The sequence below is a fragment of the Arvicola amphibius genome, chromosome 10 (genome assembly GCF_903992535.2).
Source record: "Arvicola amphibius chromosome 10, mArvAmp1.2, whole genome shotgun sequence".
NCBI classification, from domain to species: Eukaryota; Metazoa; Chordata; class Mammalia; order Rodentia; family Cricetidae; genus Arvicola; species Arvicola amphibius.
Genome location: NC_052056.1, coordinates 59,263,852 through 59,277,584, shown reverse-complemented (window position 1 = coordinate 59,277,584; position 13,733 = coordinate 59,263,852). Strand labels below are relative to the sequence as shown.

The window sequence follows — 13,733 nt, the reverse complement described above, 5'->3', positions numbered from 1 at the left end:
ACACAGCGAAATCCTGTCTCAAAAAGAAAAAAAAAAAAAAAAAACCAAAAACAAGCAAAGCAAAGCATACAGCACAATGTAAAGATGAGTACTCTACTTTCTAGACTGCATATATCTTGTGTGCTAGCCAATCATCCAAAACAAGGATCATATCGGGTCTGTGGGACCTCTTCTTCCAGACTGCTGTCTTACAGTTCATGATTGCTAACTCTGGTTTCTCTTCAGATCGTATAAATCCTTCGCCTTTTACAGTTCATGACTGCTGATGACTCAAATACAATCCCCGTGTTCTGTTTTGTCGTGCGCTTAGGGGAAGCGATCAATGCCTCAGACAGACAAACAAGTATGCATCCCCCCGGAGCTGCCGGAACTGCTGAAGCAGTTCACCAAAGCTGCTATTCGGACCCAGCCTCCGGATCTCATCCAGTGGGCGGCCGAGTAAGTTGTTCCTATCAAAGGGCAAGGGTGAGGAAAGATGGTTTGTGGGAAACTGAAGAGATTGGCAATCAGGCTGTTAAGGAGAAGCTGAGTTTTAAAAATAAATGTATCAAACAGAGAGAGGATGGGATGTCCTTCCCTAAGCTCGTAGCATAGGAGGAAGTAGGCCAAGTGTCCTGGGGTAAAGACTAGCAGTTAGTTTACCACGTCACTCTTAGCACAGGACCACCTAGGCCATCCTTGCCTCCCATCAGCTTGTCCTGGTTGGAAGGGGCCTGGGAATCTGGCTTGCAGCTCAACTCACCTTTCCTTGGTTTGCGCTTCTCACCGCTAGATGGCAGCAATACACCTAGTGGGGCGGTGCGCGATCCCGCAGGAAAGAGGAGGAGGTGGTCTCTCTCCAAGCTGGTTCCCTCTGATTAATGAAACACCTTCCTTCAAGGCTGTGGAAACTCAAACTTGTGCCAGAATAAAGACGCTTTGCATCCCGTCTAGGGGCTGGGGGAGGGGGCCTGTTATTGATTTAAAAAAAAAAATCCTAAAATTGATCCCTCCCCTCTGCACGAAGATGTCCGTGGTCACATGACTTTCTGGAAAAGGAGGCAGAACTGGGTGACGAGGTCAAGGCTGGGCTCCATGGTGTGCCTCTAGCACCCTTGCTCCTCGAAGGGCCCCTGGAGGCTGCTCAGCGGGCTGACCTCATCGTGGCCGCTTCACATAGAAAGCTTCTCAACTATGAAACTGCTTCTTACACGTGCCTGCTGGAAACTGGGCAGCCTCTGTGCCTGGGCTGGGAGCTAACAGACGCTCCCAGGTCCTTTTCTAACTGTTTCTCTCGCTGGCGGGTTACTTCCTTAGCGGTGCCTTTGCGGGAAGATACCTCGGCCTGTGGAGGGAAAGGGCTTGGGGAAAGAGAACCTGAGGTGTGTGTGGGTACATCCAGCAGGTGGTGGAGACAAAGCTGTGGAGCCCTTTCAGGAGGCATAAGCTCCCAGGCTCCCAGGTTGAGCCAGGATGAAGCCCTTTAGAAAGTAAAGCCCTGTTGCTTTTAAATGGCCTAAAGGGAGTTGCTTTGCTTAGTCATGACTCCTGTGTCGTTTTCTATTTTGAACTGTATGTATTACCTCTAAGATTACACTTTAATGTCAGAAGACTGATTTCTTTTGGCATAGACAGATTTTGTATTATGCCATATGATTGCTTAAAACTCCATTTTATTGTTCTTGTGCTCCTCGGTTATCGGAAGAAAAATGACATTTCTTGATATTGTCCCTGACATTTATGGAGAATAACTTTCTACCGCTGTAGCCTGCTTGCTCCATATTGTGTGGTGAGATATATACACATTTTTTGAGACATCCATGCAAGATCAGTCTGTACTTCAACTGCAATGAAAAAGAGCACGGCCTAAGAACATTCTGCCTCCCATTTAGACATCAAAAGCCCTCAACCACTCATTTTCTGCGGCTCCCAAACTTGTAGGGTTCCAGCACATGGATGCCACCAGGTATCTCCAGGATAAAATAAGTGTTTAATTCATCACACGCAGGAATTTCCTCCCCTGTGCCCCAACAATGTAGAAGCCAATTCTCCCAGCATCAGTGGGGCAGATGCCAATTTGTCCTGCAGCAGGCTGTGTGAGAACCTAAATCTCTCCAACCATAACCATGGAATCATTCACGTGCAAATGGAGCTCAGAGATTTAGAGGGCTGAGTCCATGGATTCGGCTTCATTTCCGCCAATTTCTAACCAATAACACAATTCATATAGTGTTCCTCCGAGAGTGCCAAGAGGAACTCTACCCAGGCTCATCTGTATAATGGTGCGGTGGGATTGCTATTCCTGCCATTTCAGCTCGCTCCCTCATCTGGTTGTAAAGTCAGAGGCCACAATCCCGTTCTAGGTGTCCCATTGTATCTGTCCCCACCCAAACACTGGTCTGCCTCCAGAGAGTTCCCAGGTAAAGGTTCAAAAGCATCAAAGTATTTCTACAGCTGAGGACCTCCAGCCAGGGACTAGAAGTTACTCTTTGGATCCACGTCTCTTTAGTCCTGCTTGTCTTGTGTCTCAGAGATGGGCAATAGTTAGCTCCGTCATGTATACTGACCCTACAGAGGCCTTTTATAAAACACCCTCTGTATTTTATGCTACCTGCTTCTGAAGAAAGGAATGGTGTGAGGGCAGGAAGGGGTAGAGGTTTTGATGGGGACAGACCCTGGCATCTTGTTGCCCACATCCTCTCTGGGTGGCAGGCGGCTTATTTCCTATCTTGCCCAGTCTTGAAATAGGACCTGACCTATCTTTCACATCACCCCCAAATCAAGTCCTTCCCACAAAGCTGCGACACACGGCAGCCATATTTAACTAAGTTCTGAGGGAAGAGAAGGGGTGCCTTGTACGCTCCGTATCATGTTGTTTTATCCCCTCCTTGACATGCCTTACTGTCCTTCTCCCCTTCATAAGGTCCCATGCTGGCCTCACTCACCTCTGGAACATTCTATCTTCTCTTATTTTCATAGACACACGTTTCCCCCCACCTACCAAACACACACATACAGATATCCTATAAATGTCCTAGGATCTCCGTTTGTCTGTGCATGCGAATAAAATATTAAGAAGGGATGGGAGGGGTGACTGAACATGCCTCGGGTGATGGCTTGGCAAAGTTTTCTTGATTGTCCCCCATTATTCTTAGAGAAAAGAAAACCCTTTAATTCCCTAAGCGTTCCTCATTCCTTAAAGTGGAAATGACACAATCAGACTTTGTCCTTATGCAAACGAACTAAAGACGGTAAAATACTGTTTTTTTTAACTACTCACTTCCTCCAAAAGAAAGAGGAAAGAAGAGTAAATAAATTATCCAGCGGTCCCTGGAGCCTGGGAGCCTTCCTCTACTCCCTTTTCTCTGCAGGTATTTTGGGGCCATGTCCCGTGGAGAGATGCCTCCAGTGAGAGAGAGGTCTGAGCAAGTCACTTTGTCCAACTGGGCTGAGCTGACACCCGAGCTGTTGAAGGTCCTGCATTCTCGGGTATGGAGAACTCATGGATGGTGTGGAGACTGAATGAGTTAGGCATGGGTTACCTGTACTTCCGCCAGGCAGGTAGCCATAGCACTACCCCAAAGTTTACTAAAGCCTGGCCTGAAAGGGCTTCCTTCAGATAAACAGGAATCAGTATGGAAGAAACTGATGGATGGCTGTCTCCTGGGGTCATCACAGATTCCCCCAAATCTGGAAGGTTATTTGGGGCCTCAGTGGAATGAATGCTGCCTAGCCTAGAGACAGTAACTCCCCGGGTTCCTCAGCATCTCCCTGATGGATCCAGACCATGAGAGGTCTCGCGCAGTCTGGAGAGGAAGTGCAGACTCTGCTTTCACCACCGTGCCAAGTACAGGCACAGCCCAACCTTCAGGACAAAGCGTGCCAATCCCCACACATTCCCCCGGGAGCTGGCCTGTGATGGAAAAGGAGGGACTGGCTTGAGAAACTGGTGGTTTGTCCAGTTAACAGGATATGGTTGAGCGGCATGGTGCCCCACATTAGGGGAGGCTTGGATGACTGGGGACCCACTGGAGCTTGGGTTCCAGCATTTCCCAGGGCTCAGAGGCCCTGGCAAATGGTTGGGACACTTAATGGGGCATCTGCACCCTCACCGTGCCATTAGCTAACTGCCACCCATCCTTTTCCGTCTGCTTTCTAACTGCCAAGTTTTCTGTGGAGTGAACATGGCAGAGCTCTCAAGTTCCTGGACCCATTAATGTTAGGCATCCATGCTAAACCCTATAGGTCAGCCATAGGGTACCACATCACTCTTTCAGAGACAGGAGGAATATATGTGAGACTCAGTGCAGAGAACCCTGTGTAGTCTGGAAGAGACAATGTCATTCTTGATTCATTAAATGTCTCAGGCAAGCCTCTGTCGACCTTACACGGGCAACCGAAGAACAAAACTAGAAACCATAAAGGCATCATTTACAAATGGAATGTACTATAAATGGATCTCTTTCCCATAATTCTGACGTCTGGAATTTTAAAATACTAAAACTGTGTCACAGCCTCGCAAAGGCAACTGTCCAGTGGGCCCCTCAAGCCTCTCCAGCTCCCCATCCCCCTCCTAGTGCTGGGAGAACTCAGAGCATCTTGCTTGAGGCGCTCACGTGTCTCTTGTGTGTCCTCTGTCCTGAAGGTTGCTGGCCGACTGATCATCCACGCAGATGAGCTGGCCCAGATGTGGAAGGTGCTGAATCTCCCAACAGATCTGTTTAACAGTGTGATGAACGTGGGTCGCTTCACGGAGGAGATTGAGTGGCTCAAGTTTTTAGCCCTTGCGTGTAGCTCTCTCGGAGTTGTAAGTGAGCTTTGGTTGTGTGCCTGTACTGTGTCTCCCAGGGCAGAGGGCTGGCATGACTTGGCACATTGGTGTATCTCTATTGTATCTCCTAGGGTGGAGGGTTAGCATGACCCAGCACATTGGTGTGTTGTACTGTGTCTCCCAGGGCGGAGGGCTGGCATGACTCGGCACATTGGTGCAGGTGAAGCTCTGGATTCGGTTCTCAATGTGCAAAAGACAAACTTTGAAATGTCCCATAACTTTTCTCTGGGCCTGGAAGGACAATACATCTGCTCCCTTTCAGCTCCCCAGAGGTGGTGAAAAGAAAATTGCCTTTTGTGCCTTCTTCCGCTCTCTGAATTAGGTCATTTCCAGGCTCGGTCATCAGAACCAAGAGGTGTGGGGAAAGGATGGGGCAGCTCTCACCAGGCTCTGCAGGAGCTGGCCAAGATTGGCTTTGGGTTTTTTGTGACCTTTAACCCTTACCCTCAGATGGATTTTCAGTCCGTTCTTCGTTCATGTTTTCTAGCTGTATAAGTCGTTGTTTACTTGTGGGGTCTAGATACCTGGAAGCCATGATGGTGGCGACCTTAAAGGGGCATCCAGCCTGATGAAAAAACAGCTGGCAAACGCAAGTGGACATAAGAGTCAGAAAAAGAGAAAGCAAAGAGGATTTGAAACATTTTTCAAAGGAAAAAAAGAAAAGGTTTTGATTTCTAGAATCATAATCTTAGAGAGGGAAAGTTCACACCAACTCAGGCCTTTTCCAAATTAGTTTAAAAATTGGAAAAGTTTTCCTGTTTTGAAAGAAGGAAATGCTGAAGCCAGCTTTTATGTGAATTTTAAAACGAGGTATCGTCTAGGTGGACTTACTCATTAGTCACTGATAATGAACCAAAATGAATCAGGAATGTTTTTATGAGAGTGAGTTTTCACTCATTTCTAAAGCCCTGAGATACATGTAAAAGTCAGTTAGGAGATCATTGCCTCCACACAGACGAACAAAGATGAAAAAGGAACTTGGATCTCTCAGCACAGCCAGGCACGATCTTGGTCTTCCTTTTCAAATGTGCTCCGAACACGTACTTGGCATTTTTTCTTTTGTGTAAATTTAGCAGAAATATTGTAATCCAACTTTTCCCGTGGGTTTCCCCTGCAACCGATTCATAATCATTTCTCCAGAGAGGAGGAAAGAGAGGAATATTTGTGGGTTTTTTTTTCATTGTCTTTCATAGAAACATTACATAATGAATAAATGACTATTCTCCAAGGGCAGGTGGTGGGGCGGGGGGCAGGCAAACATGGCAGGGCAAATGTCCTGTCAACCAGGATGAAGCTCACATTTCTTGGGGGAAGGACCTCAAGGAGCAAAAGAAATCAGAAAAGAAAACTACTTTAAAATGCACACTTTTTATTAAAGTCTCATAAGTCTGCACTTTATTAACAAGATGCTCTGAGATTCTCTTTCTCTGTTAATTCTGACCTTATCTGCCCCATCTTCAAAGGATAGAGTAGGAACTGAGTAGATCTGATCCAGTCTTAGCGCTTAGACTGGTGCCACAAATGAAACCGCCTCCAGGTAAACGCTGCTTCTGGGGTTCCTCATGCTCTTCTCCAAAGTAGCAATGTAATGCTTTAGGCAAGGGCTGATCTGGGATGAAAGGGTGTGTGGCCTCTTTAGGCCCTCTGGTCTTCACTGCAATGCCACTTGTAGCTTAGGCTTTTGCATCTCTTGGTTTGGTCAAAGCATCATAATGGTCCCCACGGTCCCCACTAGCCCATCTCAGGTTTCCCTGGTGTTGCTCCATGCCCCTCCCCCGGCCCACACCAGTGTTTTGTGTACTTTGTCCTCATCAGCTCACAGTAAGCTGTGTGAGATGACAGGGTCATCTTCATGCCCCATACCTCACAGTAGCCTGGGGGTGTCTTTGGAAAAGCCACAACTCCTTTTCTGCTTTGCACATCACATACCTGGCAGGCTTGCTCTGATGTGCCTGCCTCCCAAACTTGGAGGAAGCCAGGAGGTGAGCTGTATTTTTCTCCATCTCTTCCAAAACAAGGATGTTGGATCAGGTATTCTATAAGGTCCAGACTTTCTGCCCCACTTATCTGCTTCCACCAAAACAGCCTCATGCCCTTCATTGTGCCCACCAATACGCAGGAGTGAAGTCAGCCTGGAAGTATAGTCTATACCAAAGGTGCCTGTGAAACCAGGAAAATGTCTATACTCACTTATGCCATGCTGGAGCTTAATTGTGAGGCTGCTCCATGCTGTAAGCAGTCGGCTTGTGTTCCCTGAACTCATGTGCTGAAATCTTGCAAGGAGTTGGGCCTGAAGTCACGAGAGTGCAGTCCTCAGTAACAGGGACTGGACAATCTAATAAATGGAGATTGGGGGAGGTTGTTTGCCCCTTCCACCATAAGAGACTACAGCAAGGAACCACCTCCTAAGAAAAACAGGTTGCTGTCAGCCCTGGATCTTGAACTTCCTCACCCTGGTCTAGACTGTGAGGAACTTACACTCATGTACCCATGTGCACATGCTCACACACACATAACCAAACATAGAATATTTTGTAAGTATGAGGCCCTTAGAATTTAGAGGCCTAAAGCACCTAGCTGCTTGCAAGGGCTGGGACAACTTACCACAGGCTGGGTGGTTTACACAACAAAAAAGTATTGTCTTACCGCCATGGAGGCCAGACAGTTCAAGGTGGTGATGTTAGCAGGTGGTTTCTTCTGAAGGAACTTCCTCCTCCCGTGTCAGAGCCTGTGCATTCTCTCCACCATCCCTGCCACACACTACACACCAGTCGTGCCGAGCTAAGGTCCACCCTGCTCATCTCGCTGCAATTTAGTTGGCTTTTTAACGTTTATGGTGGGTGGCATTTTGTCTTGGTGTTGCGCTTTTTGGCAGCAGGTCATTAGATCGCTCCGATGGTCTGTCCATCCTCCTGCCTCAGCCTCCTGAGTGCTTCAACTACAGGTATTCACCATTTTGTTCAGTTCTCATTAACCCTTTAAATTCTGAAATTCTGGGGCTTAAGAACTTGGGTGGAGCCTATAATAGTACCCCAAAAAGAGGACAGCACAGGAAGTAGAGGGACAGAATTGTATTAGGAAATACTGTGGGCAGAATTATGCAGCTCAGTACACACACACACACACACACACACACACACACACACACACACACACACACTCCAAACTGCTTTCATCTGACACTTAGGCTTTCCCTACCCACCAACAGCCTCACACACACATCTTGCCATTCGACCCCCACCCCAGAAGACATGTAACAGGAGACTGACCTGTTTCAAAGCTATAAACAACAGTAGTTTTTTGACACCTAGGGTTTATTATATTTAAACTGTTACATGTCAAAGATCCTATTTTATACAATGTGAGTTAAATGGATATAAAAATTAACTATTAACTCAAAATGCATAGTAATTAATTAGGGCAAAAGACCTTTAAAAATCACTGCCATTCAGTGAAACCGTCTCTAGGAAGATGAGCCAAATTTATTCACATCCTCTTAGGCCTCACAGTAAAAGATGCACCATCCAGACAGTCTTTGCCTTCTAGGAGGGGATGGGAGCTGAACATCCACAAAACTTCTTTGGCTGGTCATGTATAAGGACATATAGCAGCTGCTTACTCATCCCAAGGCACTTAGCTCACCACTCAGGACGAATTCTTGACTGAGCCCTGGAGTATGTATCTTTTCATTGGCAGCTTTAGCAAAATGTGCGTGTGTGTGTGTGTGTGTGTGTATGTGTGTGTGTGTGTGTTTGTGTGTGTGTGTGTGTGTGTGTGTGAGAGAGAGAGAGAGAGAGAGAGAGAGAGAGAGAGAGAGAGAGGAGGTCATTTTTCTGATACTGTAATAAATCTCTGACCAAAGACAATTTGGGGAGGAAAAGAATTACTTCACCTTATACTTCCATGTCCACAGCCCATCACTGAGGGAAGTAAAGGCAGGAAAACAAGCAGAAACCATGGAAGAACACTGTTTACTGGATGACTACTCATTATTGATGTCAGGAGCTTTCTTACACAGTCCAGGGCATCCTGCCTGAAGATGGTGCCTCTACAGTGAACTGTGCCCTCTGACACGAATTCGTCATAAAGCAGACATGCCCAACGAGCCAATCTGATCAAAGCAATTTCTCTATTGAGGTTCCCTCTTCTAGGTGGTGCTAGGTTGTGTCAAGTTGACAATAACTAACCAGGACTATTTATTAGATGGTTTTACTTAAGTGGATCCTCATGAAGAATGGGTGTTTATCTTGTGGGCCTCCTATCTCTTTAGAAATAGTACACTTCCTCTGGGCAGTGGTGGTGCACGCCTTTAATCCCAGCACTCAGGAGGCAGAGGTAGGTGGATCTCTGTGAGTTCGAGGCCAGCCTGGTCTACAAGAGCTAGTTCCAGGATAGACTCAAAGGTACAGAGAAACCCTGTCTCGAAAAACAGAGAAAAAAGAAAAGAAATAGTACACTTCCCTCAACTCTTCTTTTATTATATTATTATGTTATATAATTAAATTATATATATATTATGGGCTTTGCCCCAGGTGTGTGTGTGTGTGTGTGTGTGTGTGTGTGTATGTGTGTGTCTTATATTTATTATATATATTTATATAGGTAGGTAGCGAGAGAGAGAGAGATCTCTACACTTTAGGAGATAAAGTTGGAAGGTAATAAATATTTCTAATTTTCTTTTTTTCCCCATTTTTCATTTGTTCACTATGCATGTGTGCATGTGCACAGGGTCAGAGGCCGGGCTGCAGGAGTTGGCTCTCTTCTAGGAAAAACTGTGAATAATAAGTTGATGTTTCAAAGGGTCTACTAAACTTTCTTAGGAAACGCTAAGTTACACAGATCAGAATTTAGCTAAGGAGTACTCAGTTCTCTTATCAGGGAGAGCAGGATTCTGTTCCTGGTTGACACCTGCCTGGGAGGAGCAGCCTGGGCTGGCTTGAGACAGCTATAATAATATGTTACACTGTAAGTCTCCCCACTTGTTCAAGCATCAAGCCTTGGAACATGTTTAATTACTCAAAATGTAGCTGGGGACTGTGAAGCTGCATACACCGCTGGGGATGTCTGTGCAAGCCTGGCTCCCTTCTATGCATTAGCCAGAACTACTGTTGCACCAATTTTTCCTTTAGTAATCCCTGTGCCCTTGGTGTGGTTCCCCACTGGGAAGGCATGGGGATGCCATAACACTCTCCAACATGTGAGTCCTGAGAATCACACTCAGGCCACCAGGCTTTGTGTGCCCAGCCCCTTTTCTCACCCCACCATCTCCCCGGCCCAAGAGAGTGCTAATTTTATAGAATGAAAAGCTGCTTCTCCTTGGAAGAGGTTCTTCTAATTAAACTTACAAATATCTCCAAGTACTTTTCAGTTTATAAATCGAATTTGCTTCCAGAAAGAAAGGTAAGACATGCGGTAGTCAGTGTTCAGAAGGAATGGGTTGATTGACATGTTAGCTTTCTGGAGTCTTGGGTTACCCTCACTCCACCCTCCGTGAGCAGTGACTTTGTTTTCTTTCCTGGGTCTAGCCTGATCTCAGGGGTCTAGCCCGGAAGAGTGATTTTCTCCTCCTCCTGTCTTATGGTTTTCTAGACCATTGCCAAAACTCTCAAGATAGTGTGTGAAGTGCTGTCCAGCGATCATGATGGAGGACAGCCCCGGATCCCCTTCAGCACCTTCCAGTTTCTCTACACATACATTGCCGAAGTGGATGGAGAGATCTCTTCATCCCACGTCAGCAGGATGCTCAACTACATTGAACAGGAAGTGTGAGTAAACTGTTAGCAAGGGAGAGCAAACGTGTACTGGCGTGGACCTAGGGGCGAGGCTGCTGCTGACAGTCCCTGTCATTGGTAGCTTCGTCTACAATTCTTAATTTTATAATGACGTACAAGAATTCATATTCAGTAGAAACTAAATTTCATTTTTTTGAACTTTGATATAATTTCCTGGGTTAGCAATATTGCAGTACAATAATCTCCCCTGATGCTGACAGATGCACCAAATCACAGCTAACAACCAGCTTTTTATATTGCTAGGGAAGCAGTACTTTATAGTCTAGTGTGTGGCTGATCTGAGATGGCCCAGATAGGTTTGGGGTATTAAGTACATTATGAAAATTTTATTTCTTAATTTTTTTTTTTTTTTGGTTTTTCGAGACAGGGTTTCTCTGTGGCTTTGGAGCCTGTCCTGGAACTAGCTCTTGTAGACCAGGCTGCTCTCGAACTCACAGAGATCCGCCTGCCTCTGCCTCCCGAGTGCTGGGATTAAAGGCGTGCGCCACCACCGCCCGGCTAAAATTTTATTTTTTATTTTTTTTTTTTTTTGGTTTTTCTTGTAGACCAGGCTGGCCTCGAACTCAGAGATCCGCCTGCCTCTGCCTCCCGAGTGCTGGGATTAAAGGCGTGCGCCACCACCGCCCAGCTTAAAATTTTATTTCTTTAGAAAGAAAAGATTCTTTACATTTTAAGGTCTGTTTTAATGATGAAGAGGTGGTAGTCATGTGCATGTGACATGTGCTCTTGGAGGTCAAAGATGCCAGATATCCCAAAGCCAGAGTTACAGGTGGTTATGAGCCAACCAGCACGGGTGCTAGAAACTCAGCTCGGGTCCTCTGCAAGAGCAATGTGCACTCTTAACATCTGGGCCATCTCTGCAGCCCCTCAACATGGTCTTTTCCACTTACAATGGGATTCAAAGTCAAGGAACATCTGCATACTTTTCTGTGATTTAGAAAAGGAACAGTATAGGAGAGTGACCCATGGAGGGTTTCAGAGGTTAACTGAAGCAGCCCCCACCTGGAGCATATTAGAAGCACAGAATCCAAGGCTCACCATGGATTTATAGGATAAGAAATTCTGGGGTGAGGCCCAGGAGCTTGTGTCTTAATAAACCAGCCAGGTGCCTCTGCATGAGTTTAAGTTGACCAATGGAGGAGAAAGAAGAGGTAGAGGCAGAGGAAAACAGAGAAGAAAACCAAAGAGAAAGAGGAGAGGGGGAGGGAGGCAGACGATTAGGCAATCAAGACTAAAGAGAAAGGGGCCAGCAAGGTGACTCTGCTAATAAAAGTGCTTGCTGGTCAAGCCGGATGACCTGAATGTGATCTTGGAGCCCGTGTGTCCTGATGGCTTTCCTATTGCTGTGAAGAGATACTATAACCAACGCAGCTTACAGAAGGCAGAGTTTATTGGAGTCCAGAGGGTTAGAGCCATGGCCATTATGGCGGGAGAGCACACCACAGGCATATTGCTGGAGCTGGTGCTGAGGGCTTACATTTGATCCACAAACGAAAGACGGAGAGAGCTAGACACTGGGAATGGCCTGAGGTTTCTGAAGTCGCAAAGCCCGCCCTTGTTGATGATACACTTCTTCCAACAAGGCCATACCCTCTAAATTATCCTAAACAGTTCTACCAGCTGAGGACCAGACACTCAAATGTATGAGCCTAGGGGTGCCATTCTCATTCAGACCACCATACCTGTAAGGATAGACAGAAGCAACTCCATAGAGTTGTCCTCTGGCCTCCACACGTACATTGTGCACATACAATAATAACATTTTTAATTAAAGAAAAAGAATAAGAGCCTTGGGGGCAGCAGCAATGAAATTAATTTGGGTGATATATATATATATATATATATATATATATATATATAATATACTTTTTAAATTGCTCTCTAAATCTAATTCCAGATATCTATTTTTATTTCCCAAACAGAATTGGTCCTGATGGCTTAATCAAGGTGAATGACTTTACTCAAAACCCTAGGGTTCGGCTGGAATAAAAGCACAATTCTGACAGTTTTAAAGGAAGATACAGAGGTGTACTTCAGAATAAGTGAGCTCCAGACACCACCCAAAGTCAATTTTCTTTTACAACTGGCACAACTAATAAACAATTAGCCAGAAATGTGTGGAATTCAGATGTAAGGTTGCTGGGACAAGGCACTCACACATGGTGTAGAGGTGGCTCATAAAACTTGGTTCCCAAACTCATCTCAAGTCACAGCCAGACTGAATTTTAAAAGGCAGAAAGGCCGACTGCCGTGATTGTGATGCTTTGTGATTGCTGGGTGTCATTTACATAAGGATCCTGGTCATCAACTTTTGCTCATCCACTGCTCCATTTGCTCATCATGCATCTATTCATTTAGTTACCAATTTTTATTGAGGTATAAGGTTGCAAGGTAAAAGTTAAAGTACCCAGTTGAACATGAATTTCAGATGAATAACAAAAATTTGTATAGCATAAGTTCTAGTAGGTCTTAACAATGAAAGCCCAGAGTCAGATACTGGGGGAAATGCTGAGATCAGAGAGACAAAGGAGCAAAACCACAGCCACTTTACCTACTCAACTTCACTGCTGAAAGAGACTGAGCTCCTCTCTCCTCCTGCCTTATCACTTCCTCTCTCCTCCCAGCCACAGCACTTCGTCTCTCCTAGTCTAGCCTTATCATTTCCTTTCTGTCTGTACAGACATCCAGAGCTCTATGGTTAGCTAGTGGCTAAGCTCTGCCCTCTAATCTTCAGGAAAGATTTATTTGTACAAACAAAATATCACCTTTCCCCTTTTATTGTCTAAAAATTTAAAAACATGTTATAACTTATGTAAGAAACTATATACAATAAATACAATAACTACAATATATACAGGCAATAAATACATCAACAATGTCTAGTCCATTAACAATAGACAAATTCAGAGAAAATACTCCATATCTATCCTATCTTGGTGAGTCCAAAAGGTGGTACCTAATTCACTTTCTATTCTAACTTGCATTACCAAAAAGACTATCTTTTGATGTCTCTCAACCTTATATATTTTACATTTCTTCAGTGAATTTCTTTTCTGAATCTGGTAACGAGGAAAACTAAAACTATAGCTATAAAATCATCAATCCAATCAAAGACCCCAAAATGGAAATAA

General features: G+C 45.3%; 1 protein-coding gene across 1 annotated transcript; it reads left to right on the top strand.

The window, feature by feature from the left end:
* Positions 1-322: 322 nt before the first annotated feature.
* Ropn1 (rhophilin associated tail protein 1) lies at positions 323-12,662 on the top strand. The gene is made up of 5 exons (XM_038346777.1): positions 323-438; positions 3,351-3,468; positions 4,625-4,786; positions 10,400-10,575; positions 12,525-12,662. Exons 1-5 carry the CDS (start codon positions 323-325, stop codon positions 12,589-12,591), a joined length of 639 nt encoding a protein of 212 aa, XP_038202705.1. The 3' UTR covers positions 12,592-12,662.
* The last annotated feature ends 1,071 nt before the right edge of the window (positions 12,663-13,733 follow it).

Excerpts from the sequence above, each read along its gene's own strand:
- Ropn1 (XM_038346777.1), top strand. The coding sequence starts at position 323 with ATGCCTCAGACAGACAAACAAGTATGCATCCCCCCGGAGCTGCCGGAA. Across the intron at positions 439-3,350 it reads CTCATCCAGTGGGCGGCCGA|GTATTTTGGGGCCATGTCCC; the intron begins GTAAGTTGTTCC and ends TTTTCTCTGCAG. Across the intron at positions 4,787-10,399 it reads CGTGTAGCTCTCTCGGAGTT|ACCATTGCCAAAACTCTCAA; the intron begins GTAAGTGAGCTT and ends ATGGTTTTCTAG.